This window comes from Somniosus microcephalus, chromosome 14, assembly GCF_052327205.1.
Source record: "Somniosus microcephalus isolate GS21.2 chromosome 14, FLI_Smic_1.0, whole genome shotgun sequence".
Taxonomy (NCBI): Eukaryota; Metazoa; Chordata; class Chondrichthyes; order Squaliformes; family Somniosidae; genus Somniosus; species Somniosus microcephalus.
The window spans coordinates 11187311-11215070 of NC_141000.1; the positions used below are offsets into that span (position 1 = coordinate 11187311).

A 27760-nucleotide genomic window follows, 5' to 3' on the forward strand; every position below is an offset into this window, starting at 1 on the left:
AATCATGTGCAACATGAGTGGAGGGGGAAAAAAACCAGGAAAACCAAACTAAAATCCACGATTTCTTCATAGGCTCTTTTTGTGCTAACTTATGTATATTGTTAGACTTGAAAGGGCATAATTGCCATTCTGGGTAGGGAAAGAACTTAAAAGAACCCAGTGTCATTTTTATCATTGGCACACCAAAATAAAATCCCACGTAAGCCACACCACGATTATTTTCATGACCCAAGTGGTGTTATTAGGACATCTATTTATAAGGAGGGACACAGCTTTCCCAAGAATCTTGCAAAGACAACAATGCCCCTTTCAAACAAACTAAAAAAACTTCCCCACTTGTGTCCAGAATCTAACTCAAAGCCAACAAACATCTGAATTAAACTGGAGTCTCTGTACTCAGAAAATACTTACATCATTACTCACCAGTATAAAGTAAGCAGTCAAAAATTATTATATTTAATACAAGGCCTGCCTAGAAACTGTTCATACATGGGTCTCAATGTAGGAGTGGGTGTGCATCAGAGGTGGTGTAGTTTTAGGCGCAGCTTGTTCAGTCGCACCGTTTACTGATTCTGCGGCTGCATTGTTCTGACAGATATCCATGAAAATCTCTACATAGGTTTGTTTCCATTCCTGAAACTCTTTGGATGTCAAGCTGGGATTGTCTAGGAGCTTGTCTATAATCGCTACTTCTCCTTCTTTTGCCTGGGTGAAAAACAGAAAAGAAATCCACATCATTACAGAAACAAAAATAAAAATGCAAGAGTTATATTTGTGCATTCAGGTGTTTAGCAAAACGTGCAATGATAGATCTCCAACAAAACCATTTCTCTTTTCTATATCCAATATTATAATTGTGCTGCATTATAAAAGTAGAAATTTACAATGGCTTGAATTATCTATAACCCCCTATGCTGTGGTGATTCAATTTTATATATTAAAGCCGTAGAAATATTAGCAGGAGAGCAAGATAAACACGGTAGGCACTGTGAACCTCACAGAATTTCAGCCCCAGGGCAATGGGTAGGCCTGACCGGGGAACGTTCTTACAGGGTTTCTAAGGTAAAATAGGTCGGTTTACGGCTGCATTTCTTTGATTCTTTTGTGTTAATTATGTTTACAGTTTATTTTTAGGCATGTGCACTCGGTGGCTTGAAAAACAACCTGGCTGCCAAAAGAAGATGGAGCAATTTATTTTTAGTGAACTGACTAATTGCATTGTACTTACTGGTTTGTGAATGGCAGTATTGAAAAATAAATGAGCAAGTTGATTGGCCAGTCTTGTGGTGGTTGTTGGTTGGTAGATTTTCCTATCTGTCAAGTGAATGGAACTGTTTTTTGATTAACTCAAATACAGGTAGACTATCCTTTATCCGCACTTCCGAAAACCGAAAACCTCTAAAAACCGAAAGTTTTTTCATGGAGTGTAAGTCGTGCGCACGACATGACCCGAGTGGCGCCAAACATGACAGGAGTGGTCTGGGAGCTCTGCCTTTCCCTGTGAGCAGGGCAGAGGGTCACAGAGTTCCCTCCTGGGTAGGAGATTGCAGGCCGAGCCGGGCAGTGTGAAGGAGGTACCGGGAGAGTGAACCCAACAATACAGCGGCCCGTCCGATAGCTGCAGCGGCCCGTCCGATAGTCTTTTCTTCCCCCCCCCACCCAACCTGATTTGCGGGCCAGCTTAGTGTAGGAGTCAGCCGATATCCGGCTTTCCCACAACTGGCGGCGGCAGTCGAGCCCTAGACCCCCGCTAAGTCAAGGAATTCAGATACGGAGCAGGGGGAGCCGGAAACCTCGATCTAACGGCAGAAATCAGCAGCCGTTTTGTTAGTTTTTTTTTCTTCCCCTAGGTTTTTTTTCTTCCCCTAGCATTTTTTTAAACAGTCAGGCTGTGGAAAGAGTCTCTGTAGCTTAGCAACAGCTTCAGAGACGCTTCCAAGGCAGGGCCCGAGTGTTTACAAGCTGTTGTGTGTTTGTTGTCCGATACAGAGATGAAAACCTTCTGAAATCCAAAAAATTCCGAAAACCGAAACACAGCTGGTCCCAAGGTTTTCGGATAAAGGATAGTCTACCTGTATCCAGTTGACTAAATGTGAGCCAGATTCAAGTCAATCATGGTTTTTTTTTAAACCTTTCTTTTTATTTGTTTATGGGATCAGGGCGTCGCTGGCAAGGCCAGCATTTATTACCCATCCCTAGTTGCCCTTGAGAAGGTGATGGTGAGCTGCCTTCTTGAACCGCTGCAGTCCGTGTGGTGAAAGTACTCCCACAGTGCTGTTAGGGAGGGAGTTCCAGGATTTTGACCCAGCGACGATGAAGGAACGGCCAATATACTTCTAAGTCAGGATGGTGTGTGACTTGGAGGGGAACTTGCAGGCGGTGGTGTTCCCATGCGCCTGCTGCCCTTGTTCTTCTAGGTGGAAGAGGTCGCGGGTTTGGGAGATGCTGCCGTGTGATTACTTTGAGGAATTGTGGCCTAGAAATTCACTATGGCCCCGCCAGCTGGCTAACAGCCAAAAGTTAGCGCTGGGCGCGGAGCCATGTGCGACCGTCAAATATTCACTTTTTGCGCCCCAAGTCGGAACCGGGCGCTATTCCAGGGTGTGCCCGCCCCCGCTTGGGGCGCTGAAACTGAATATCAGCGCTCTAAGTGCCGCTGTGCCACCCGATGCGGTGCGGCAGGCTGTGGTACTGCAGGCCTCCTCCTTCTCTTAAGGTGGAGGTGCCTGCAACGGGTAGATTGCCGCTGGATTGTGCCGGCAAATGAGCCCGGCACCACGGAGAAGTGACGGGCTCGCGGAAAGCAGCCGGCAATGCCGCGGGGGGGGGGGGGGGGGGGCGGAGGAGGCCAGGGAAGGAGGTGCGGGCAGGCAGCCGCCGAAAAAGCGGCCGGCCGCACCTCCACCTTTATGCGCCCCACTAAGGCTGCAGTAAGGCCCTGGTCTCCGGATGTTAGTAGCGGCCGCCACGGAGGAGGCGGCGGCAACTGAATATGGGCGTCGGGCCGGAAACGGGGCACTGCGCACACCGATGACGTCATCGGAGCCGGCGCAGCGCTACCGGCTACTGCCGCCATTACCGCCGATCTCAATATCAGCGCAACCTCCTATACTGGCGCAGAAGCCCTCTTTAGGCGGTAACTGGGCGCAAAGCTTGCAGCGCCTTACTGAATTTCTAGGCCTATGTCTTTTGGAGGTGCGACTCTAAAACATGTGCTTAATTATATAGATATAGGTGAAATGAAGTGTAAGGGAACTAGTTCACATAAACTTAATAAGATACATTAAAGGATAGAGCAGTTTTTTGCACTTGTGAAGGTAGAGATGTGGGCACTAAAACAAACTTAACATTCTGGGCATGCAACATGAACAAACATTCGAGGTGTCCATACTCCACACTGGATTCGGTGGACATATCAGTAAATGGGTTGGTTGTTGAGCTGGCATTCTACAGCCTACCTTACCTGGAACATAAAGCTAAATTTCTGTTCATAGGAAGGACTTAGCTGTTGAGCGGGCTAGGAAATAGCATCCTAAGATTGCCCAAATCATAATACTGCACAGAAAGGAAAAGTAAATTTAAGAGTGCATTTGCAAAAAATTGCAAACCCAAAGGCAAGATGCTCATTACATTTTAAATATTTTCCAACCTGTAATGTTATGATGAAAAACAGATGGATCAGGAAATCTAATCAACATTTTTCAGCCTACTAAAAGTAAATATGATCAAAGAATCAAGTGACCTGAAGTGAAGAGTGTACCCGAATGTGTCAAAAGGAAGCAACACTTGAAAGAAAAATAACTAGAAATACAAAAATTCGGTAAACATTTTCTATTTTGACAAAACGTGTATTTATTTTGTACATCAGGTGACAGAGTGCAGCCAGAGAAATTTGCCACAAGGACAGGAGCCTCACGTTACGTGACCCTGGGCCACCAATAGGCAACTCCCAGATTTTCCATGACCTAATGCAGTGGTTACTTGATCAGCTGGAGGTGAGGCTGCTGGAAGTTTTTTTTAAATTTCAGAGCCTGGTTCTCCCGCTGCCACGATTAACAGGCACTGCACAACTGATCAATCAGATGATCTGCCGGCTTGCGGGTATTCCTAGAATCTGGCTGAGAATATGTCTGACGGACCTGATACAGACCCAAGGCCCATACCAAAAATGCTTCTCCAATGTCAACCAAGACTCCCAGCTAAAAAGATGAGAACTAAAGACAGTGTTCACTCACCTCTGCAGTGCAACCCATCATCAAGGCCACTTATTTCCATCCCCACAATATCGCTAGCTTTCACTCCTAACTCACACCTGCCTCTGCTTAAAACCCTTATCCATGTCTTTGTCAACTCCACACTCACTTTCTCCAATGCTCCATAACATTGCCAGTCTCCGCATCTGCCTCAGCTCATCTGCTGCTGAACCATCATCCATGCCTTTGTTACCTCTAGACTTGACTATTCCAACGCTCCCCTGGCTGGCCTCCCACATTCCACCCTCCATAAACTTAAGCTCAACCAAAACTCTGCTACCCCTTTCCTAACTCGCACCAAGTCCCGTTCACTCATCACCCCTGTGCTCGCTGACCTACATTGGCTCCTGGTCTGGCAACTCCTTGATTTTAAAATTCTCATCCTTGTTTTCAAATCCCTCCATATCTCTGTAACCTCCTCCAGCCCGACAACCCTCCGGGAAATCTGCGCTCCTCCAATTCTGGCGTCTTGCGCATTCCCGATTTTAATCACTCCACCATTGGCAGCCGTGCCTTCAGCTCCCTAGACCTTAAGTTCTGGAATTCCCTCCCTAAACTTCTCTGCCTCTCTCTCTTCCTTTAAGATGCTCCTTAAAGCCTACCTCTCTGACCAAGCTTTTGGTCACCTGTCCTAAGATCTCCTTATGTGGTTCTGTGTCAAAATTTGCTTGATAATCGCTCCTGTGAAGCACCTTGGGACGTTTTACTATGTTAAAGGTGCTATATAAATGCAAGTTGTTGTTGTTCTCCTCAATAGACCTTGAGAGATCAAACCTGTACATCTAACCTATCCAGAACTCTACGACCTGGAACATATTCTGCATTATGTCCTCCTCTTGCTGATTCCCAGTGGCTCGCCATTTTCCAATACATTGACTTCAAAATCCTTGTCCTTGTCTATAAATCCATCTATGGACTCAGTCTACCCTACCTCTGCAACTATCCCCAGCCCTAAATCTCAGTTCCCAGCCTCCACTCTTCTAAGAGTGGACCACTGTGCATCATCCCACCACTAGTGGTGGCAGCGCTTTTAGGCATCCTGGCCACGCTCTCTGGCCCTCCCTTGTTAAACTGCTTCGCCTTGCTTTATCCGTCCCCACCTTCAATAGATTCCTCAAAACCGGCCTTTTAGACCTCACCATTAACTCTCCAAATTCCTGTTTACGTCCAAATTATCTTCTTTTCGTGTGAACCTTAATGTAGCAAAACATTCGGACATTTGATACCCTCGAAGTGATATGTAAGTGTAAGTTGTTGTTGCTGATTTTGGCACAACTGGAAAAAGGTAGACACAGGCAGACCCGGCTACCAAGAGAGGACAGGATATGCTCTCACTGCAGTCAGGGAATGGTGGAGACAGAGATGCACTTCCTCACAGCTTGTAGAAAATATCAGGGCATAAGGGAGAATTTCTACCCAAAATTTACAAAAATATGCCCGGAATTCAGAAATTTGAATGACGACCAAAAACTCCCATACCTACTAGGGGAAGAGAGAAATTGCGTAACACTAGCGGCACACTATGTTACAGCTTGCCATAAACAGAGGGACAACCACTAAAGATAAGATAAGAGTATATATAAATTATATGAAAGTATATTTATACACTCAGGGATATATCTGTTTATACACTGTATGGATAGATCTGTATTTTTGTGAACAAACATGAACGTTTTCCGATGCTTTGGCAACATAAGATGTAACTTGTCATGCCAATAAAGCGATTTGAATTGAATTGAATTGAATTGAATGGCTTCCTCGCTCTAAATTGGGGTGGTGAGGCTAATTGTAGCATCTTTCATGCTACTTAGGAAAAAGATCAGGGTCGATTCCAGTACTCTGTGCAGCTTTGAGCTGTCTACTGGATAAATTTGCTGTGCCACTGGGGAATTGAACGATTTTAAAGATTTAATATTACACAGAGTAAAGCAAAAACAACAACAAATTACATTTATACAGTACTTTTAAAATAGCAAATGTCCCAAGGCGCCTCACCGTTCGGGATTGCACCTCAAGGAGCATCAGAGAATTGTATCACATTACAGCACAGAGACAGGCCGTGTGGCTCAACTGTGAAAAGCTCTGGCTCATCCTCAATTTTAAGTCAGCACAGTGATAGTTATGAAATCGAGGGTGGCACTGCAGAGGCAAAGCTGGGTATCATCAGCATACATATGAAAGACAACCCGTGCTTCTGGATAACGGTGCCAAGAGTAGGCATACAGGTGAGGAATAGGAGAGGGTTAAGGACGGAACCTTGGGGAACACCAGAGGTGACTGTGCAGGCATGGGAGGAGATGCTACTGCAGGGTGTGTTGGATTCGGTAGACCGACTGGGTAGCTACAGAAGCACATGAGGTGCATGCATGACCACAGCGCTGGGAAGGTTTCCGAGGTAGGGTGGAGTGAGGTTTCTAGAGGAAACTGTGGAGGTGCAGGTCATCGCAACGTTTGGTACTGCGCATGCACGACCGGATCGAGTGGGCATGCGCGGTACCAAATGGGCGCGTATGCGCAGAGAGAGTCAAAAATGCGTTGCAAATAATCACTCCGGGAAAAAAAAAGTCTTTTGCGGTCTGTATAACCATTAATGCTAAATTATTGTTAAATTTGGGGTCTGTGTTCAGAGTGCGATGCATGTTCAGTGTCGGTCTGTAATCAGTTTTGGGCTTTGATTGTAAATATATACCTCTGTGTATTTTACAGTAGTTTCAACAGAATGCAGAATAGGAGAGCGTGTAAGGGTTTAAGAGGTTGTTGGAATAAAAGTCCAGAGAAGGTTTTAAAGAGGTTTTGGAAAGCACCCAATTGGCACCTTAGAGGCACTCTGCCAATTCAGGGACTTATTCAGGACATCTTTCATTATTGGCACTAAATATTTCAGGTAGGAATTCCGCACAGCTATTTTCTCTGAGATCTTTCTGTCCCGGGGTGAATGGTCAGAGTGTTCACCTTCCGTGACACCAGGTCTTGTCTCAGTTTGTTCTGACACAATGTTCCACAAATTTAACAATAATGATTTATTATACAAAAATGGGAATGTCCTACCTTAATTGTGCTCTTTAGAATTCTAAGCTTGTGCAATTTTTCATTGATGACTGGATTGTCGCATCTCTTTACGAAGGACCTCTTGAATTCCTGTTTGGTGGAAAGGCGATGCTCTCCTAAAGGAGACACACTGGCGTTCTCCAGTGCCTTGTATAAATCCTGCAAAGAGTCCCCTGTTTCTTCTGGTGTGGGTTCTGGTAAAGAATTAAATTCAATGAGTCTAGGATAATTGAACGACTGAGAATAGCATTCTCACTTCATAAAGTGTCCGATGTAATCCTGGTTTGAAAGAAAAGAGAGACTGAATGCTGAGTTAGCTCACTGACTCCAATTAAACTCGTATCTCTTGGCCTGGTGACGTCACAAATCAACATCTAGCAAAGAAAAACCTATTTAAAAGCTGATACGATAGCAAAATACTGCGGATGCTGGAAATCCGAAATAACAACAGAAAACGCTGGAAAAACTCAGCAGGTCAGTCAGCATCGGTGGAGAGAGAAATAGAGTCAACGTTTCAGGTCGATGACCTTTCGTCAGAACTGGAAAAAAGCAGGAAATGGAAAGCAGGATTAGGGGCTGGGAAAAGGGGAGGGGATGAAAGGACAGGCTGGGGATGGGAGCGCAGGCAGGCGCTGGCAGGCGGCCAGCAACAAAAATGGCCGCTCCGCACCTCGCCTTTAAATTGCGCCTCCCCGGCCGCAGGTAGGCCCCCCGATCCCGTCGGACATAGCGTCCGGCCGTAAGTCGGGAGGCGCTGCCGAAGATCGCGGCCGGGGCGCTACCGGTTAGCGCCACCGCTAACCTCCCGCTGAATTTCGCGGGAGGCGTGGGCGGTGCCGCGCCCGGGCGCTAGTTGCTTTGTGCCCCATTAGCGCCCTCTTAGGGCGCTAACGGGAGGCACAAAGCAACCGAATTTTTACCCCTAAAGATTTTACTGGGGACCAAGGGATCACAGGTAGAGGTGAGGGAGTGGTTGCACAGATCAGCAACCTTTGTAAATATTGCTAAAATTTCTCCAGTAGATGAAGGCATTTCTGGCTTCTAATTAAACTCCTCATCCAGGATACCATATTGAACACACTTTAAAAAGGCAACATGGAAAGCTGCAAATACCAGTAATTAGTGCCTATCAAGAACCATTCTCATCCCGTTGCTCTGACTAATGACAAAGTATATGCAGCTTGTTTGGTTAAAACCAATTCCTGCAAGGTCATCCTGTACTAATGAGCTGTAAATTTAGGATACTTACACACACATCGGTTATCTATCATCCCAGGCATGTACAGAATCTGAGTGGAAATAAACATCTCTCAGTGATTACATGACAACTGTAGCGAGCAGCCTGACATGAGCTGTCAAAGTGGAAAATAACCCCAGAGCTGTCAGTGACTACATGAGCACATGATCGACAAGATTCTTTGCCCATTACAGAGAAGCAAATAACTTGTTTAAAGGAAGCTACCAATATAAGGACCATTAAACTTGACCCCAAATGGAAATATTTTCAAATGAATAAGGATGAATTTGTACGTGATGAAATTTAAAGTTAAAACTCTGCACTGGCCCACCTGATGATTGATGACTTTGATTCAAAAAACTCTAGGTAATTCTGTGGTGGGCAAAGGGTTATGTGACATTCGGATTTCACTTGAAGAAGAGCCTTAGACAGGGTTAAATCTAATACAAGCTTTCAGGCCAGACGGTTACAATATTGTAAGATGGCTATTCATTCGTGGCTATTAGTTATAGAAAACCATCAAAGTTGACCTGATAAGGATCAATGTCAAAGTGAAGCAACAGCTGCACCACAGAAAAGGTGCCAAAAAACGGAAGGTGGATTGTCAGCACTTTAAGGTCAGAACCTCTTACACAATATCCAGCATTTGTGATTAACGCTGCAGTTCAGACAGGAGCCAGTATTGAGAAATGGAAATTCTTTTCTCCAAAAGATAGTTTGTGAGTAATAATAAAAAAGTTTCATTTCAGGTGGAGTTTGGAAGCCGTCAAATAAACGGTTTTGTTGAATAAATTACAATGGATCTATATTGCTTGGCATAAGTCAACCTGTCCCACCACGAATGTGGGCAAGTTACCTGTGAGAGACATAAGCTAGTCTGAAATGAGTAATACTTAACCTGCGTCTGGTGATGAAAAGCACTAAAATGTGTGTCCCTGCTCTGTGAGCTGACTCCACTGTACCATACAACAGTTTGCACCCTGCAAGCGCCATTCAAGCCCCAAGAGACTGTGGGGTCGATTTTCCTGAAGCTGTTGGGAAGAAGGCGGGACTACAACTTTCGGGTTTTAGACCCGCCTACTTCGACGTCCGGCCAATCCGCGCGATTTCCCCTTGATTGACCTTGTTGAGCCCACCCAGCGGGCTCAGCAGGCCAATTAAGGGCCACCCGGCAACAGGTGACATCACAGACTGCAATTTCATCTGTCAAGAGTTCTTGACAGATGAAATATCAGTGTTTCACAGCTGTTTGAAGCTGTCAAACACTGACAGTCTGAGTTCTAACATGAGTCCTTCTGCACAGACTCAGTTAGAACTCTCAGCAGCACTCAAAGCTGAAGGCTGTCACTTTTCACAGATCGCAGCCGTTCAGCTTTAAGTGCCGGCTGAGTGATGGGCTCCCGACGGCTACAGGAAGAAAGGCTGTTAAGGTAAGTACAGGTAAGTAAAAGTTCTTTACACACTTCAGTCACACCAAACACACTTACCTTTGCACTCATGCACCCATCACTCACCTGAGCACCGACATCGCGACCCCTCCAACTCCTTCAACCCAACGGCCCGCCTGCTCTAACCTGGCGTGGTTTGGAGCCGTCAGGAATCCCACACGAAACCCCTCAAAATAGGGATTAGGCTAAAAATTGCCTGTTAACTACCTGTTAACAGGCAGTTAATTGACACTAATCCCTTCCCGCCTGGTTTCGGCGGGTCCCAGTGCGGGGCGGGTACCCGCCGCCCCTGAAACTTGCGTGGGGCGGGGTTTTGGGCGGGATGGTGTTGGGACCCCCAAATTCGGGATTTTCCCCCCCCACACGCCTGAAACCCTGCCTGACGGCTCCAGGAAAATCGACCCCACATGTGAGTGAGACACTCGCTTGCTTTTATCCACCTAACAAAATACCATAACAACCCAAGCTGTGAAGTCACTAATGTTGCCACTCATGCCCACTAGCCAGTAAACCCTAACCCTGCCTCCCTATTGTTGAATGTGTAACCATATGTCTAGGAGAGACATTAATGGCCGGAATTTTCGGAGGTAAGAGCGGGTGGGCTGAAGGCATGGGGGGGTGGGGGGAGGGAAGTGAAAGTTGAAAAAATGTGAATCCTGACCCCAACCCGTCCACTTTCACCTTTCACTCAGGCGGGATTGGGGGGGGGGGGGGGAGGGCGGGCTGCTAACTCGCTGCCAAGAGACGGCTTGACAATTTAAATATTATAATGAGGCCTGAAGCCTCGACTTTAACCTGCTTTGCGGGTTTTACTGCAGGCGGCCGGAGATCCCGGGGCTTGGGACACAGCCTCACACACTGCTCATTGCATGACCTCCCCCACCCCCCATCACTCACCTACCAACAATCTGTACCAAACAGGAGGCACAACTCACATTCCTAGCCTCACCCCACCCCCTTGGAGGAGATGGTGCTGGCCACTCTTGGCAGGGGCATGGCTGAGGCCCTGGCCAGCGGCAGGGCTTATAGGATACAAGATGCTGGTATCCTCATACGTTATCCTTCTCACATCCCACTTCCACCTCATCCCCCAATATCAGGAAGGCAGATTATTATCTGAACGGCAATAGATTGGGAAAACGGGAAGTGCGACGAGACCTGGGTGTCCTTGTGCACCTGTCGCTGAAGGTAAGCATGCAGGTGCAGTAGGCGGTTAAGAAGGCAAATGGTGTGTTGGCCTTCATAGCGAGAGTGTTCGAGTACAGGAGCAAGGATGTCTTGCTGCAGTTGTACAGGGCCTTGGTGAGACCACACCTTGAGTATTGTGTGCAGTTTTGGTCGCCTTATCTGAGGAAGGATGTTCTTACCATGGAGGAAGTGCAGCGAAGATTCACCAGACTGATACCTGGGATGGCAGGAATGACGTATGAGGAGAGATTGGGTCGATTGGGCTTATATTCGCTAGAGTTTAGAAGAATGAGAGGGGATCTCATTGAAACTTATAAAATTCTAACAGGACTAGACAGACTAGATGCAGAAAGGATGTTCCCAATGGCGGGGAGTCCAGAACCAGGGGTCAAAGTCTAAAGATAAGGGGTAAGCCATTTAGGACAGAAATGAGGAGGAATTTCTTCACCCAGAGAGTGGTGAACCTGTGGAATTCTCTACCAGAAAAGGCAGTTGAGGCCAATTCATTAAATATATTCAAGAAGGAGTTAGATATATTTCTTAAGGCTAAAGGGATCAAGGGATATGGGGAGAAAGCAGGGACAGGGTACTGAATTTGGATGATCAGCCATGATCTCATTAAATGGCGGAGCAGGCTCAAGGGGCCGAATGGCCTACTCCTGCTCCTATCTTCTATGTTTCTATGATACTGGATGAGGTAAAAATAGATAGAAACATAGAAACATAGAAGATAGGAGCAGGAGTAGGCCATTCGGCCCTTCGAGCCTGCTCCGCCATTCAATGAGATCATGGCTGATCATCCAAATTCAGTACCCTGTCCCTGCTTTCTCCCCATATCCCTTGATCCCTTTAGCCTTAAGAAATATATCCAACTCTTTCTTGAATATATTTAATGAACTGGCCTCCACCGCCCTCTGTGGAGGTACTAGAAAGGCTAGTAGTAATTAAAGTGGATAAGCCACCCAGTCCGGATGGGAGGCATCCTAGGTTGCTGAGGGAAGTAAGGGTAGAAATTGCGGAGGTGCTGGCCACAATCCTCCTTAGATACAGGAGTGGTGCCAAAGGACTGGAGGATTGCAAATGTTGCACACTTGTTCAAAAAAAGGGGAGAAGGATAAACCTGGCAATTACAGGCCAGTCAGTTTAACGTCGGTGGTGGGGAAGCTTTTGGAAACAATAATCTGGGAGAAAATTAACAGCCACTTGGACAAGTGTGGATTAATAGATATGTTCGGGGAAAATCGTGTTTGAATAACCTGATTGAGTTTTTTGATGAGGTAACGGAGAGGGTGGATGAGGGCAGTGCAGTTGATGTTGTGTATATGGACTTTCAAAAGGCATTTGATAAAGTACCACATATTAGGCTTGTTAGCAAAATTGAAGCCCATGGGATACGAGGGGCAGTAGCAGCATGGACATAATACTGGCTAAGGGATAGAAAACAGAGTTGTGGTGAATGGCTGTTTTTTGGACTGGAGGGTGGTATATAGTGGTGTTTCCCAGGGTTCAGTACTAGGACCACTGCTCTTGACAGATTGGACGCCTGCCCTGGAGAAGGGCCTCTGCGGGGGGAGAGTTCCACTTTCTGGAGACTCTCCGCCCGCGGAAAACCCTTAGAAATCTTACGCCTGGTAAAAGCGTAAGGGCTGCTTTTACCAGCATAAGAGTTGAAAAAAGTTTTAAAAAATAAATACATTTTTGCTGATTTATAATTTAAAAATACTTTAAAAAAAAGTTAAGTTTATTTTTAGCCCCGTAAAAAACTTTAATTATTTTTTCAAAAAATTAAATTTTTGTTTAAAAAATTTAATTTATTGTAATTTCAACTCATTTTGAAATGTGATGTTTTTAAAAAATTTATTTAATGTTTTACTGTGTTTTTTGGGGTGATCTCCATTCATATATTTGACAGGTCTATCTGTCAAGTGTATAAAGGGAGATTCTCTTCTCCTATTGGCTCCCCATGGCCCAGGCGATCCCAGGGACGCTTGCGAACTGCATGCACCCCTGGGATACGTGGGCCCTGCGCATTTCGAGTTTGGAGAGGCCCAGGAGCGAAGTGTACGCACCTCGGGAGCCCTCGGGTAAGTCCGTAGATTTTTTCCAGATCGGAGGCCTCCGTACGCGGGAAGCCTCCGATCGGAAAATATGGCCCATTATGTCAGGAAGTCTCGTGTAGGGGAAATGGTTCTGAGGTAAACAATTGCAAACTGTTTTCGTAGATAGTTTACTCTCAGTGGATTTGGGAAATAGATATGTCATTTTGACATTTTCTTTTGATGTAGTCAAAATATTATGTAGGGTTAGATAGGATATACGGCACATAAACAGGCCATTCGGCCCAACCAGTCTATGCCAGCGTTTATGCTCCACTCGAGCCTCCTCCTGTCTTTCCTCATCTAAATCTATCAGCATAACCCTCTATTCCCTTCTCCCTCATATGCTTGTCCAGCCACCCTTTAAATGCATCTATACTATTCGCTTCAACCACTCCCTGTGGTAGCGAGTTCCACATTCTCACCACACTTGAGGTAAAGAAGTTTCTTCTGAATTCCCTATTGGATTTCTTGGTGACTATCTTATATTGATGGCCTCTAGTTATGCTCTTCCCCACAAGTGGAAACATGGGCAGGATTTTCATTGGGCCGTGGAGGCGGGATTGGAGGCGTGTGGGGGGTTAAAATCCTGAAATCGGGGGGCACGAACCCATCCCGCCCCATGCCAGTTTCAAAGGAGGCGGGTACCCGACCTGCACTGGGACCTGCCTCCCTGAGGCGGGAAAGGGATTTGTGCCAATTAACTGCCTGTTAACTACCTGTTAGTTTTTAGCCTAATCCCTATTTTCATTGTTGAAATGTGGGATTCCCGATGGGTCCAAACCACGCCAAGTTAGCGAGGCGGGCCGTCGGGATGAAGGGCTTGGAGGGGTCGAGATGTCCGGTGTTCAGGTGAGTGATGGGTGCATGAGTGCAGAGGTAAGTGTGTTTGGTGTGTTTAAAGAAGTTTTACTTATATTTACATACCTTTACAGCCTTCCTTCCCTCAGGTCTCGGGAGTCCCTCAACTCACCGGCACAGAAAGCAGAATGGCCGCGATCTGTCAAAAGTTCCAGCATTCAGCTTTCTGTTCCGGAAATCATCCTGACAGGAAGGAATTAACTTGGAGTACAGATTGTCAGTGTTTGACAGCTTCAAACAGCTGTGAAACGCTGATATTTCATCTGTCAAAAGGTCTTCACAGGTGAAATATCAATCTGTGACGTCACCTGTTGCCGGGTGGCCCTTAATTGGCCTGCTGAGCCTGCTGGGCGGGCTCAACAAGGTCAATCAAGTCAAAATCGCGTGGGTTGGCTAGAACTCGATGGAGGCGGGACTACAACCCCGAAAGTTGTAGTCCCGCCTCCTACCCGACTCCTCAATGAAAATCCAGCCCATTATCTCTGTATCCACTCCATCAAAACCTTTCATAATTTTAAAGACCTCTATTAGGTCACCCCTGTTTTTTCAAGAGAAAAAGAGACCCAACCTGTTCATCGTTTCCTGATATGTATACCCTCGCATTTCTGGTATCATCCTTGTAATTCTTCTCTGTACCCTCTCCAGTGCCTCTATATCCTTTTTATAATATGGCAACCAGAACTGTATGTAGTACTCTAAGTGTGGTCTAACCAAGGTTCGATACAGGTTTAGCATAACTTCCCTACTTTTCAATTCTATTCCTCTAGAAATAAACCCTAGTACTTGGTTTGCTTTTTTTATGGCCTTGCTAACCTGTGTTGCAACTTTTAGTGATTTGTATATTTGTACTCCGAGATCCCTTTGTTCCTCTACCCCACCCAGACTCGCACCCTCCAAGTGATAAGTGACCTCCCTATTCTTCCTACCAAAATGTAATACCTCACATTTATCTGTGTTGAACTTCATTTGCCAATTATATGCCCATTCTGCAAGTTTATTAATGTTCTCCTGTAATTTGTTGCAGTCCCCCTCAGTATTGACTATCCCCCCCCAATTTGGTGTCATCCGCAAATTTAGAAATTGTGATTTTGATTCCAAAGTCTAAATCGTTAATGTAAATTGTGAACAACAGTGGTCCCAGCACTGATCCTTGTGGAACACCACTACCCACCTTCTGCCACCGTGAATAGCTACCCTTTACTCCCGCTCTCTGCTTTCTGTCCTGAAGCCAGCCAGCAATCCATTCTGCTACTTGTCCCCTGACTCTGCATTCTCTGACCTTGTTCATCCGTCTATTATGGGGTACCTGATCGAAGGCTTTTTGAAAATCTAGATAAATTATATCTACTGCATTACCATTGACTACTCTCTCTGCTACCTCTTCAAAAAATTTAATGAGGTTGGTCAAGCAACTTTCCCTTTTGAAATCCATGCTGACTTTTTTTAAATGTTCGTTTATGGGATGTGGGCGTCGCTGACAAGGCCAGCATTTATTGCCCATCCCGAGTTGCCCTTGACAAGGTGGTGGTGAGCCGCCTTCTTGAACCGCTGCAGTCCGTGTGGTGAAGGTGCTCCCACAGTGCTGTTAGGGAGGGAGTTCCAGGATTTTGACCCAGTGACGATGAAGGATCGGCGATATACTTCTAAGTCAGGATGGTGTGTGACTTGGAGGGGAGGTTGGAGGTGGTGGGGTTCCCATGCGCTTGCTGCCCATGTCCTTCTAGATGGTAGAGGTCGCAGGTTTGGGAAGTGCTTCCGAAGAAGCCTTGGTGAGTTGCTGCAGTGCATCTTGTAGATGGTACACACTGCAGCCATGGTATGCCGGTGGTGGAGGGAGTGAATGTTTGAGGTGGTGGATGGGGTACCAATCAAGCGGGCTGCTTTGTCTTGGATGGTGTCGAGCTTCTTGAGTGTTGTTGGAGCTGCACTCAGCAAGTGGAAAGTATTCCATCACACTCCTGACTTGTGCCTTGTAGATGGTGGTAAGGCTTTGGGGAGTCAGGAGGTGAGACACTCGCTGCAGAATACCCAGCCTCTGACCTGCTCTTGTTGCCACAGTATTTATGTGGCTGGTCCAGTTAAGTTTATGGTCAATGGTGACCCCCAGTATATTGATGGTGGGGGATTCGGCAATGGTAATGCAGTTGAATGTCAAGGGGCGGAGGTTAGATGCTCACTTGTTGGAGATGGTCGTTGCCTGGCACTTGTGTGGCACGAATGTTACCTGCCACTTATTAGCACAAGCCTGAATGTCATCCAGGTCTTGCTGCATGCAGGCATGGACTGCTTCATTCTCCCCGTGTTTGCGTGGGTTTCCTCCGGGTGCTCCGGTTTCCTCCCACAGTCCAAAGATGTGCGGGTTAGGTTGATTGGCTATGATAAATTGACCCTTAGTGTTAGGGGGATTAAATACGTGGGGTTACGGGGATCGGGTGGGATACGTGTTGGTGTAGGGGTTACGGGGATCGGGTGGGATATGTGTCGGTGCAGGCTCGATGGGCCGAAATGGCCTCTATCTGCACTGTGGGGTTTCTGTGATTCTGTGATTCTGTGATTACCTGAGGAGTTGCGAATGGAACTGAACACTGTGCAGTCATCAGCGACCATCCCCACTTCTGATCTTATGATGGAGGGAAGATCATTGATGAAGCAGCTGAAGATGGTTGGGCCTAGTACACAGCCCTGAGGAATTCCTGCAGCGATGTCCTGGGGCTGTGATGATTGACCATCAACCACAACAACCATCTTCCTTTGTGCTAGGTATGACTCCAGCCAGTGGAGGGTTTTCCCCCCGATTCCCACTGACTTCAGTTTTACTCGGGCTCTTTGATGCCAAACGCTGCCTTGATGTCAAGGGCAGTCACTCTCACCTCACCTCTGGAATTCAGCTATTTTGTCCATGTTTGGACCAAGGCTGTAATGAGGTTGGGAGCCAAGTTGTCCTGGCGGACACCGAACTGGGCATCAGTGAGCAGGTTATTGGTGAGTAAGCGCCGCTTGATAGCACTGTCGACGACACCTTCCATCACTTTGCTGATGATTGAGAGTAGACTGATGGGGCGGTAATGGGCCAGATTGGATTGGTTCTGCTTTTTGTGGACAGGACATACCTGGGCAGTTTTCCACATTGTCGGATTGATGCCAGTGTTGTAGCTGTACTGGAACAGCTTGGCTAGAGGTGTGGCTAGTTCTGGAGCACAAGTCTTCAGCACGACAGCTGGGATGTTGTCGGGGCCCATAGCCTTTGCAGTCTCCAGTATGCTCAGCTGTTTCTTGATATCACGTGGAACGAATCGAATTGGCTGAAGACTGGCTTCTGTGATGATGGGGACCTCAGGAGGAGGCCGATGTGGATCATTCACTTGGCACTCCTGGCTGAAAATGGTTGCAAACACTTCAGCTTTGTCTTTTGTACTCATGTGCTGGGCTCCACCATCATTGAAGATGGAGATATTCATGGAGCCTCCTCCTCCCGTTAGTTGTTTAATGGTCCACCACCATTCATGTGGCAGGACTGCAGAGCTTTGATCTGATCCATTGATTGTGGGATCACTTAGCTCTGCCTATAGCATGCTGCTTCCGCTTTTTAGCATGCATGTAGTCCTGTGTTGCAGCTTCCCCAGGTTGGCACCTCATTTTTAGGTAAGCCTGGTGCTGCTCCTGGCATGCTCTTCTACACTCTCTGGCCATGAGGTTACAGATTGTGGTCGACTACAATTCTGCTGCTGCTGATGGCCCACAGCGTCTCATGGATGCCCAGATTTGAGCTGCTAGATCTGATCTGAATCGATCCCATTTAGCATGGTGGTAATGCCACACAACACGATGGAGAGTGTCTTCAGTGTGAAGACGGGACTTCGTCTCCACAATGACTGTGTGGTGGTCACTGCTATCAATGCTGTCATGGACAGATGCATCTGTGACAGGTAGATTGGTGAGGACGAGGTCAAGTAGGTTTTTCCCTCACCACCTGTCGCAGGCCCAGACTGGTATCTATGTCCTTCAGGACTCAGCCAGTAGTGGTGCTACCGAGCCACTCTTGGTGATGGACATTGAAGTCCCCCACCCAGAGTACATTCTGTGTCCTTGTTACTTTCAGTGCTTCTTCCAAGTGGTGTTCAACATGGAGGAGTACTGATTCATCAGCTGAGGGAGGGCAGTAGATGGTAATAAAACAGGAGGTTTCATTGCCCATGCTTGACTTGAAGCTATGAGACTTCATGGGGTCCAGAGTCGATGTTGAGGACTCCCAGGGCCACTCCTTCCCAATTGTATACCACTGTGCCAACTCCCCTGGGGGGGTCTGTCCTGTCCAGGGATGGTGATGGAGGAGTTTGGGACATTGGCCGAGAGGTATGCTTCTATGAGTATGACTATGTCAGGCTGTTGCTTGACTAGTCTGTGGGACAGCTCTCCCAATTTTGGCAGAAGTCCCTAGATGTTGGTGAGGAGGACTTTGCAGGGTCGACTGGGCTGGGTGTGCCATTATCATGTCCGTAGCTGGTGCCGAGGTCGCTGCCGGGTGGTCCGTTCAGTTTTATTCTTGTTATTTTTCATAGTGGTTTTTTTTACAACGGAGTGGTTTGCTAGGCCATTTCAGAGGGCAGTTAAGAGTCAACCACATTGCTGTGAGTCTGGTGTCACATATAGGCCAGACCGGGTGAGGACAGCAGATTTCCTTCCCTAAAGGACATTAGTGAATCAGATGGGTTTTTACAACAATCCGATAGATTCATGGTCACCATTGCTAATTTGAGTTTTTTATTCCAGATTTATTTAATTAACTGAATTTAAATTCCCCAGCTGCCATGGTGGGATTTGAACTTGAGTCTCTGGATTATTAGTCCAGGCCTCTGGATTACTAGTCCAGTGACATAACCACTATGCTACCGTTCCTTATTATCTTTTTGGTTTCTAGATGTTCTTCTATTTTCTCCTTTAGTAGGGATTGCATTATTTTTCTTACCACCAAAGTTAAGCTGACTGGTCTATAATTCCCTGGTGTATAAAGGAGTATGGTTTTCAACAGTTTGTCAGAATGTACTTGAAAAATACAAAAACCGGTAAAGTCATTCTCTGTAAACAGTTAAAGGCCGATCACCTTTCTGTGTATCAATAAATTCTGTTCCGTATACAGGAAACTTTGGTTTATCCAGAGATTATATGTCCGGAATACTCGATCTAACGGCAAAAATCAGGAGCCATTTTCTATAAGTTTTTTTAGTTCTCGTTGCTTTTTTTTCCCCAGTCAGGCACTGCAAGGTCTGTAGCTATAGCAACAGCTTCAGCTAGAGACGCTTGCAGCTGCAGCTGACTGTTCTGAAGCTGTTGCTAAGCAACAGGGTTTGTTGATTCACACGGAGCTTTTCAGTTCCGTATGTTTCAACATTAACTCTGGTATGTCCGGCACTTTTGATGGTACGGCACCAGCTCGGTCCCGTCAGTGCCGGATATCAGAAAGTTTCCTGTATTCCACTACGAAGTCTCGTGCTCCCTCAAAACGTGTTGTTGTGAACCAGAGGAGAAAGGAGGCTGCTTAACATTTGGTGCCGTGAACTCGTCCAACGAATACGTGGACGGTGAGTATGAATCAATATCGATAGTGGGTATAACTAGCTCCCAGGAATCGTGATCTAGGGAATAGGATGGAATCACACAAAATCGATGGTTTCTCGACTAAGTTGGTCCCTTTGAAAATTTCTGACTGGAATAAAAGTAAGGGGGGGGGAGGCCTTACAGTTTTTCCACAGAAATTTTAACGGGGAGCTGGGAGGAGGTTGAGCAGGCACTGGAGAATGTGTGTCTGCAGAGACAAAGGGCTGGATCTTGCCAGCCCTGGGGAGGCGGGTTTGGAGGCGGGACTGCCGTGAAAATGGCAGAATCTGGGGGCGGGTACCCGACCCAACCCGCCTCCATGCCATCTTGCCAGGAGGCGGGTAGCCGACCCGCGCCGGGTCCCGTCTCCTTGGAGGCGGCAAGGGGATTACAGCCACTTAACTGCCTGTTAACAGGCAGTTAAGAGGATTATCCCCATTTTTCCAACAGAGGTGCGGGCTTCCCGACGTCGGGAAATCCCACCAGGGTCACTGAGACGAGCAGTGGGGCTGCGGGGGTCGGAGGGGTGCAAAAGTGCGCTGTGGAGGTGAGTGATGGGAGCAAGTGTGGAGATGTGAGTGAAATGTGATAGAAAATGTTTACTTACCTTTGTTTCTTCCTGCAGGCTTCAACAGTTGGGGAACCGGAGAGTCTCGCATCTCACCGGCAGAGATGACAGAATGGCTGCTGCATTCTCCAATGCAACAACCATCTAATTTCTGCTAAAGAAAGAGGTTTGATGAGTCTTGAATACAAGGACTCATCAAACAATATAGAATGTCAGTGTTTGACAGCTTCACAGAGCTGTCAAACGATGACAATTCATCTGTCAAAAATTTTTGACAGATGAAACGTCATACGCTGACGTTCTCTGTAACCGGCTTCCCCTTAATTGGCCTGCCAAGCCCGCTGGGCGGGCTTAACAAGGTCAATCGAGGGAAAATAGCGTGGGTTGGCCACAAGTCGATGGAGGCGGGGCTGAAACCCGACAAGCAGCAGTTCCGCCTCCAACCCGCCCCCATTGGCAAAATCACCCCTAAAAAGACAGTAGACAGAAAATGTTCCTATTTCAGCAGAAACAAAATGAAAGGAGACAGAAAACATACCGATTGCAAGGGCTTTGTCTGGGAATAGGGGTATTGTGGAGAAAGCATGCTCAGACACAGGCTGAAAATAGAGTCTTGAAGGCAGAAAGAGAGAAGCTTAAAGAGGAGTTTGATGCAGTCAGGGCCCATGCTGTACAAGCTACTACTTCCTTCCTGGCTACTCACGATGCTGTGGTTCAAATGCGTGACGAGAGAGAGGAATTGGAAGATAAAGTGCACTGCTTAAAAGTTTTAAGTGGACAGATTACAGTTAGGAAAGGCGCTGGGGAAGTGTGCCTACAGAAACAGAAACAAATACAGAAACTTGAACAGAAGCAGAAAGAAAAAGAAAGTGGCCTGGGCTCGTCTCGCCTTGTATATCTCTTAATGTCTCTTCACCTCTCCCAGACCTTCCCTTTTGTTCTGCCATCCCCTCCCCCATTTCCCAGCCCCCCAAACTTGCTTCTTAATCTGTTTCATTTCCTGCTTTTTTCTCAGTCCTGACGAAGGGTTTCGACCTGAAACGTTAACTCTGTTTCTCTCTCCACGGATGTTGCCGGGCCTGCTGAGTTTTTCCAGCGTTTTCTGTTGTTATTTCGGATTTCCAGCATCCGCAGTATTTTGCTGTCGTATTATTTTCCAGAGGTCAGCTTAATTTGGGAAAGGAATTTAAATCTCTCTAAGATACAATGGGGGGAATCTCACAGTTCAACCTTAAAAGTAGGGATTAGGCTAAAAACTGTCGGTTAACTACCTGTTAACAGGCAGTTAATTGGCACTAATCCCCTTCCTGCCTCGGGGAGGCGGCTCCCAGTGTGGGGCGGGTACCCGCCTCCTTTGAAACTGGCATCGAGGCGGGTTGGGGTCGGGACCCCCGATTTCGGGATTTTAATCCCCCGCACGCCTCCAATCCCGACTCCACGGCCCAATGAAAATCGAGCCCAAAGTGCGCTGCTTAAAAGTTTTAAGTGGACAGATTACAGTTAGGAAAGGCGCTGGGAAAGTGTGCCTACAGAAACAGAAACAAATACAGAAACTCGAACAGAAGCAGAAAGAAAAAGAAAGTGGCCTTGGGCTAATGAAGGAACAGTCTGAGGTGTTGCTGATTAATTGGGTGAAGGAAGTGGCGGATGGGAAACTGGTACAGAAACAGTTTTCTGTAGGAATGGGTTGTCTCAGAATTGATGAGGCGTTCTGTGAAGCGCTAAAATGTGGGAGTTGTAAGCATGGTGTAAAGGGATGCGAAATGGAAGTTGGGAGGTTGCAAACGTTGAGGGAGACAGTTATAGCAGATCTAAAGCATGAACTGAGAAGAGGATTGGGATTCTTGACTGAAGCTTCAGCGTTCCCTTCACCCTTCACTCTACGTTGTTACACGCCTTCCCATACAGCAGGGAAAAGTGTTAAGAACTGTGCAGGGGGTAACAGGCATGGCCGAGGACACGGACTGTGAGCCTGAAATTTTGAATCAGTACAGAATGGGAGTCAGTAGAAAACAATCAGAAATTAAAAATTGGCTTAAGGAAAAAAAGGATAAAAATAGGGGAAAAAAAAGAAAAGGGAAGCGCATGTCTCTTTTCTATTGTTCTACAACTTTTTTGTTTTCAGTGTGAATGATAATTTATTTTTTAAAAAGCATGTGTGAATGTAACTGTGGCTGTGGCTCCTCTCTCTTTTTCAAGCTGGGAGGTGTATTGAGTTTAAGATATTGGTCTGAATTAAAGTAGAGTTATTGAGCTTAACTAACCTATTCAATTGTGAAAACCAGACTTTTATTGTGGCCACGGTGACATTCTGGTTATTGTAAATTGTGTGAAAGCCTCTAGTTCCGGTCATGAGGTAAACCACATCAATAACTGGCATTTTTAAATTTATGACCGATTTCAGTACTCAGTACTTTGAGGTGATATTTGTTCATTTTAGTGATACAGGTACACTATCCCTTATCCGAAAGCCTTGGGACCAGCTGAGTTTCGGTTTTCGGAATTTTTTGGATTTCAGAAGGTATTTTATAAGACTGGGAAATTTGTCGGGGGTGGGGGTCGGGGTCGGCGGGGGGTGGGGGTTGGCAGGGGGGTTGGGGGTGGGCGGGGGGGTCGGGGGTGGGGGTCGGCGGGGGGTGGGGGTCGGCGGGGGGTCGGGGTGGTGGTCGGCGGGGGGTGGGGGTCGGCGGGGGTGGGGGTCGGCGGGGGGTCGGGGTCGGCGGGGGGTGGGGGTCGGCGGGGGGGTCGGGGTGGGGGTCGGGTCGGGGGGAGAAAAGAATATCGGACAGGCCGCTGCAGCTATCAGACGGGCCGCTGTATTGTTGGGTTCACTCTCCCGGTACCTCCTTCACACTGCCCGGCTCGGCCTGCAATCTCCTACCCAGGAGGGAACTCTGTGACCCTCTGCCCTGCTCAGCGTAAGTCGTGCGCCACTCTGGTCATGTCGTGCGCACGACTTACGCTGAACGAAAAAACTTTCGGTTTTTAGAGGTTTTCGGAAGTTTGGATAAAGGATAGTCTACCTGTACTGGAATAGGTGACCAGAAGAGAGAAAAGGGGTAGAATGCTACAGCTCTATGTATGATAATGAAGACATCCTGTAGTTGGATTGTACTACAGAATTGTTTCACAGAATGTTTATAGTTGTAAAAGTAACAGTTGTTTATTTATTTGGCAAAAGTTTTTAAATTTGAAAGCTGTGAGAAACTGTGTGACACAAGCTGACCTTGATTGATGATCTCTGGGTTTGTCTTCTTTTGAAATGCAAAAAAAGAAGTTAACACTTCTCACAAACAGCTGTGTGTTTTTTCTGATTAACTCTGTTTTAATTCACTAAGCAGTAACTTTTGCATTACTGACTGTAAACATTTTGGACATTTTTACATTTTAAGTTTTTTTAATTTGAGTGGATGTTTTCCCCACACTGACGGAAAGGAATCAGAAATTGAAAAAATGACGAACTAACCCATTGGGCTGTCAGTAGCCACAATAGATTTTCTGCTTTTTCTTTTGAGTAGAGGGCCACATGAGCGTTGATGGGTGCAAGATTACCAAGAGGGGTTCTTTGATAGGAAATGACTTCAAGGTGTTACAGAGCTTGAACTTTGCTGGGAAAGTGGAGTGGGAAGCTCCAGTAATGTTTAAGTTCTTATCTGCAGACATCGATGGATCTTGAATGCCGTGGCGTGGTGATAAAAAATTGGACTTAAGACTTTAACCTATTGGGATCATTTGTTACTTTTCCAAGACACATTGCTTGAGGGGGAAGATAAACGACTTTCGTCCAAACACAATTGTTACTTTTGTTTTCTTTTGTAAAATCACGAGCCTGGACATAATTTTTTTGTGAAATTAAAATTTATAAGATAAATTGATACAAGTTGCTGTTCAAGCACTCGGGAAGGGAAATTTATCTGAAATTTAAGGGGATGATCAAATTTTATTTTTGAAAAGGTCCAGTCTATGTGGTTCTGTTCAAACTGTGTGTTAAGAAAGAAGTTTTTGGGGGCAGAAAGACTGTTGTGTTAAAGGTAACTAACATCGCTCATCTTGCAGACTGAATTGCTTTCTGGCATATTTTGGGGGAATAAAAGTTCAATTAGAGTGATGTAAGAAAACTACTAGGCACTCAGTCTAAGTGTTAAACAAAGCTTTAATCAACTGTTTTACAACATGGAGGTCTAGTTATGTCCTTCACTAGTTCCTGTTAAGAATGCCCTGTGCAAGCTGGGCCCGTGCCCGAGTATTTATACTCTCCCTGGACAGCGCCACCCGCAGGCCGCTCAGTATTATTTCATAAGTCTTTCTTTCATGAATGACTGATTCATGTCAAAGAGTTTAAGTAGAATAAACAAAAGTGTGTTGATAACTTGGATTGATTTGGGAACTCTGTAAATTCTAATGATCACATTGTATTGGACATTAAAGTTTCTCCAGGGCTCCTGAATGAGATGAAATGGTAATATAATGGGAATTTTTCTAAATCATTTTCCTAGGTGAATTTCAGGAACTCGAACAGGGGTTAGGAAAAGATGTGTGAGTGAATCCCTGAGTAACATGATTCCTGAAAAGATTTCAATTTGGTATCAATGTACGTTCTGTTGAAAGTCAGGGAAGTGTAGGTGAGAATCATTAATTGATAGGTTTCTCTTGGAGATGTTTGTGTCTTTGCCTATACTGAACAATGAGAAAATGTATTTGATAGCCTGGCCACTACCCTAGACATTAGGACCATGCAGGGGAAGAGGAGAAAAGACCACCGATCTTTTCATAAGATAACGTAATAGCCCAGGAATGGCTTGTCTCTGATGTCAAGTGTGGTATGATATTGGGACACCGGTGTGTGTGCAAATGTGATATGTTGCGCATGAGGCAACGAGCATGCGGAAATGCACGGTGAAGATACACGGTGAAGAACGGGTCTCAGACACGCTCAGTTATTTGACAACAGCACAACAGGAAATGGTTAATGTGGCTCAGGAGAGTGAGACAACTTTTATTCAAGGCACTGACACATACTCCATAGCGAAGCTGACATTTTTAATGAAACAATATAGAGTTAAACGCACTGGTACCTATCAGAGGGGTGCAAATTAAAGTAAAGAGGGACATAGGATTTGGATTTCTGAAATTCAGGGTGGCGATCACAATGAAATTGGAATAACTGAAAGTTGGTGGGAAATGATACTTGGCGAGAATATCCAGAAGATGCATAATTGTAAAAGGAGAGCTGGAGAATTCTTTTAAGTCCATGATTACCTGATCATATGATAAACTGTAATGTTCCATACAATGTATTGTTATATTCTTTGTGTGTATCATGATGTGTAATATTATCCAAGTTAAACTTAGACAAGATTTCTGTAGTTTAAAACCCTAACATTAACTGACTGACAGCGTATATATGATGTAATGCTAACGTTAAAAAGGGGACATCTACCGATGGAATACATGAATGGTGGGTGAAAGTTTAAAACAAAGTTCAACACCAATGAACTAGAATTATACTGTATAAACGGTCTACCACATTATATGAGCATGCATTAGAAGAAATAAAAAGTGATGGATATGTTAGACATCCTGGAGAGATGTATGTTGGACATCTTGGGGAGTTAAGGGTTAACAGTCAAACTTCTTTGTATCTTAAAGCAACAGGCTTTCCAAGATAAAGGGGAACCAGTGGATGTAGTATATTTGGATTTCCAAACAGCATTTGATAAGATGCCACATAAAAGGTTGCTAAGTAAGATTAGGGCTCATGGGGTTGGAGGTAATATATTAGCATGGACAGAGGGCTGGTTAACGGACAGAAAATAGAGAGTAGGGATAAATATGTAATTTTCCGGTTGGCAGGCTGTAACTAATGGGGTGCCGCAGGGATCAGTGCTTGGGCCTCAGCTATTTACAATCTATAGTAATGACTTGGATGAAAGGACCGAGTGCAATGTATCCAAGTTTGCTGACGCAAAGCTAGGTGGGAAAGTAAGCTGTGAGGAGGACACAAAGAGCCTGCAAAGAGATATAGACAGGTTAAGTGAGTGGGCAATAAAGTGGCAGATCGAGTGTAATGTGGGGGAACGTGAGGTTATTCACTTTGGTGGGAAGATTAGAAAAACAGAATATTTTTTAAAATGGTGAGAAACTATTTAATGTTGGTGTTCAGAGAGATTTAGGTGTCGTTGTACAGGAAACACAGAAAGTTAGCGTGCAGGTACAGCAAGCAACTAGGAAGGCAAATGGCATGTTGGCCTTTTTTGCAAGGGGGTTGGAGTATAAGAGTAAGGAAGTCTCGCTACAATTGTACAGGGCCTTGGTGAGACCACACCTGGAGTACTGTGCACAGTTTTGGTCTCCTTATCTAAGGAAGGATATACTTGCCTTGGAGGCGGTGCAATGTAGATTTACTAGATTGATGACGAAGGGTCATCGACCTGAAACGTTAACTCTGTTTCTCTCTCCACAGATGCTGCCTGACCTGCTGAGTATTTCCAGCATTTTCTGTTTTTATTTACTAGATTGATCCCTGGGAGGAGAGGGTTTTCCTATGATGAGAGATTGAGTAGATCGGGCCTATACTCTTTGGAGTTTAGAAGAATGAGAGGTGATTTCATTGAAACATATAAGATTCTGAAGGGGATTGACAGGGTAGATGCTGAGAGGTTGTTTCCCCTGGCTGGAGTGTCTAGAACTAGGGGGCATAGTCTCAGGATAAGAGGCCGGCCTTTTAAGACTGAGAAGAGGAGGAATTTCTTCACTCAGAGGGTTGTGAATTTTTGGAATTCTCTGCCCCAGAGGATGGTGGTTGCTGAATCGTTGAGTATATTCAAGGCTGAGATCGATAGATTTTTGGACTCTAGGGGAATCAAGGGATATGGAGATAGGGCGGGAAAGTGGAGTTGAGGTCGAAGATCAGCCATGATCTTATTGAATGGCGGAGCAGGCTCGAGGGGCCGTATGGCCGACTCCTGCACTTAATTCTTATGTTCTTATATAAACCGGATGGCACTGAAGTGTCATAAAAGGAATGCATTGTCAAGTTTTCCGATATAAACAGGATGATTTTGAAGTGTCGTGAGGAGAAGGCATTGCTTGTTTTCTGAAATGTAAAGTGCTTGTGTAAGGGAATGAGTGTTAGTAATGATGTCAACCATGAACGGTTAATGTTTAGTTTTAGGGTGATAAACATGGGAAGTAGATATCCATTAGATAAAAACAGCAACTGGTTAAAGATGCTGGAAAATGTTATGTCAGGAAGTCTCGTGTAGGGGAAATGGTTCTGAGGTAAACAATTGCAAATTGTTTTCATAGTCTGGTTTCAGAGGGTTTGGGAAATAGAAACGTCATTTTGATATTTTCCTTTGATGTAGTTAAAATATGGTGTAATAAAGGAGCGCGGTTTTCAACAGTTTGTATGATTGTGCTTGAAAGATACAGAAACTGGTAAAGTCACTCTCTATATAGAGTTA

The 27760-nt window shown here is 45.7% G+C and overlaps 1 protein-coding gene across 1 annotated transcript in view; it reads right to left on the reverse strand.

Moving 5' to 3' along the window:
• Positions 1-435: 435 nt before the first annotated feature.
• Positions 436-27760, reverse strand: part of cnksr2a (connector enhancer of kinase suppressor of Ras 2a) — a 775384-nt gene continuing 748059 nt past the window's right edge. Inside the window, exons 23-24 of the mRNA XM_086006247.1 lie at positions 7302-7495; positions 436-705 (exon numbers count right to left, since the gene is read on the reverse strand). Of these exons, the coding sequence (XP_085862373.1) occupies positions 484-705; positions 7302-7495 (416 nt within the window). The 3' untranslated portion in view covers positions 436-483. The remainder of the gene's footprint in view (positions 706-7301; positions 7496-27760) is intronic.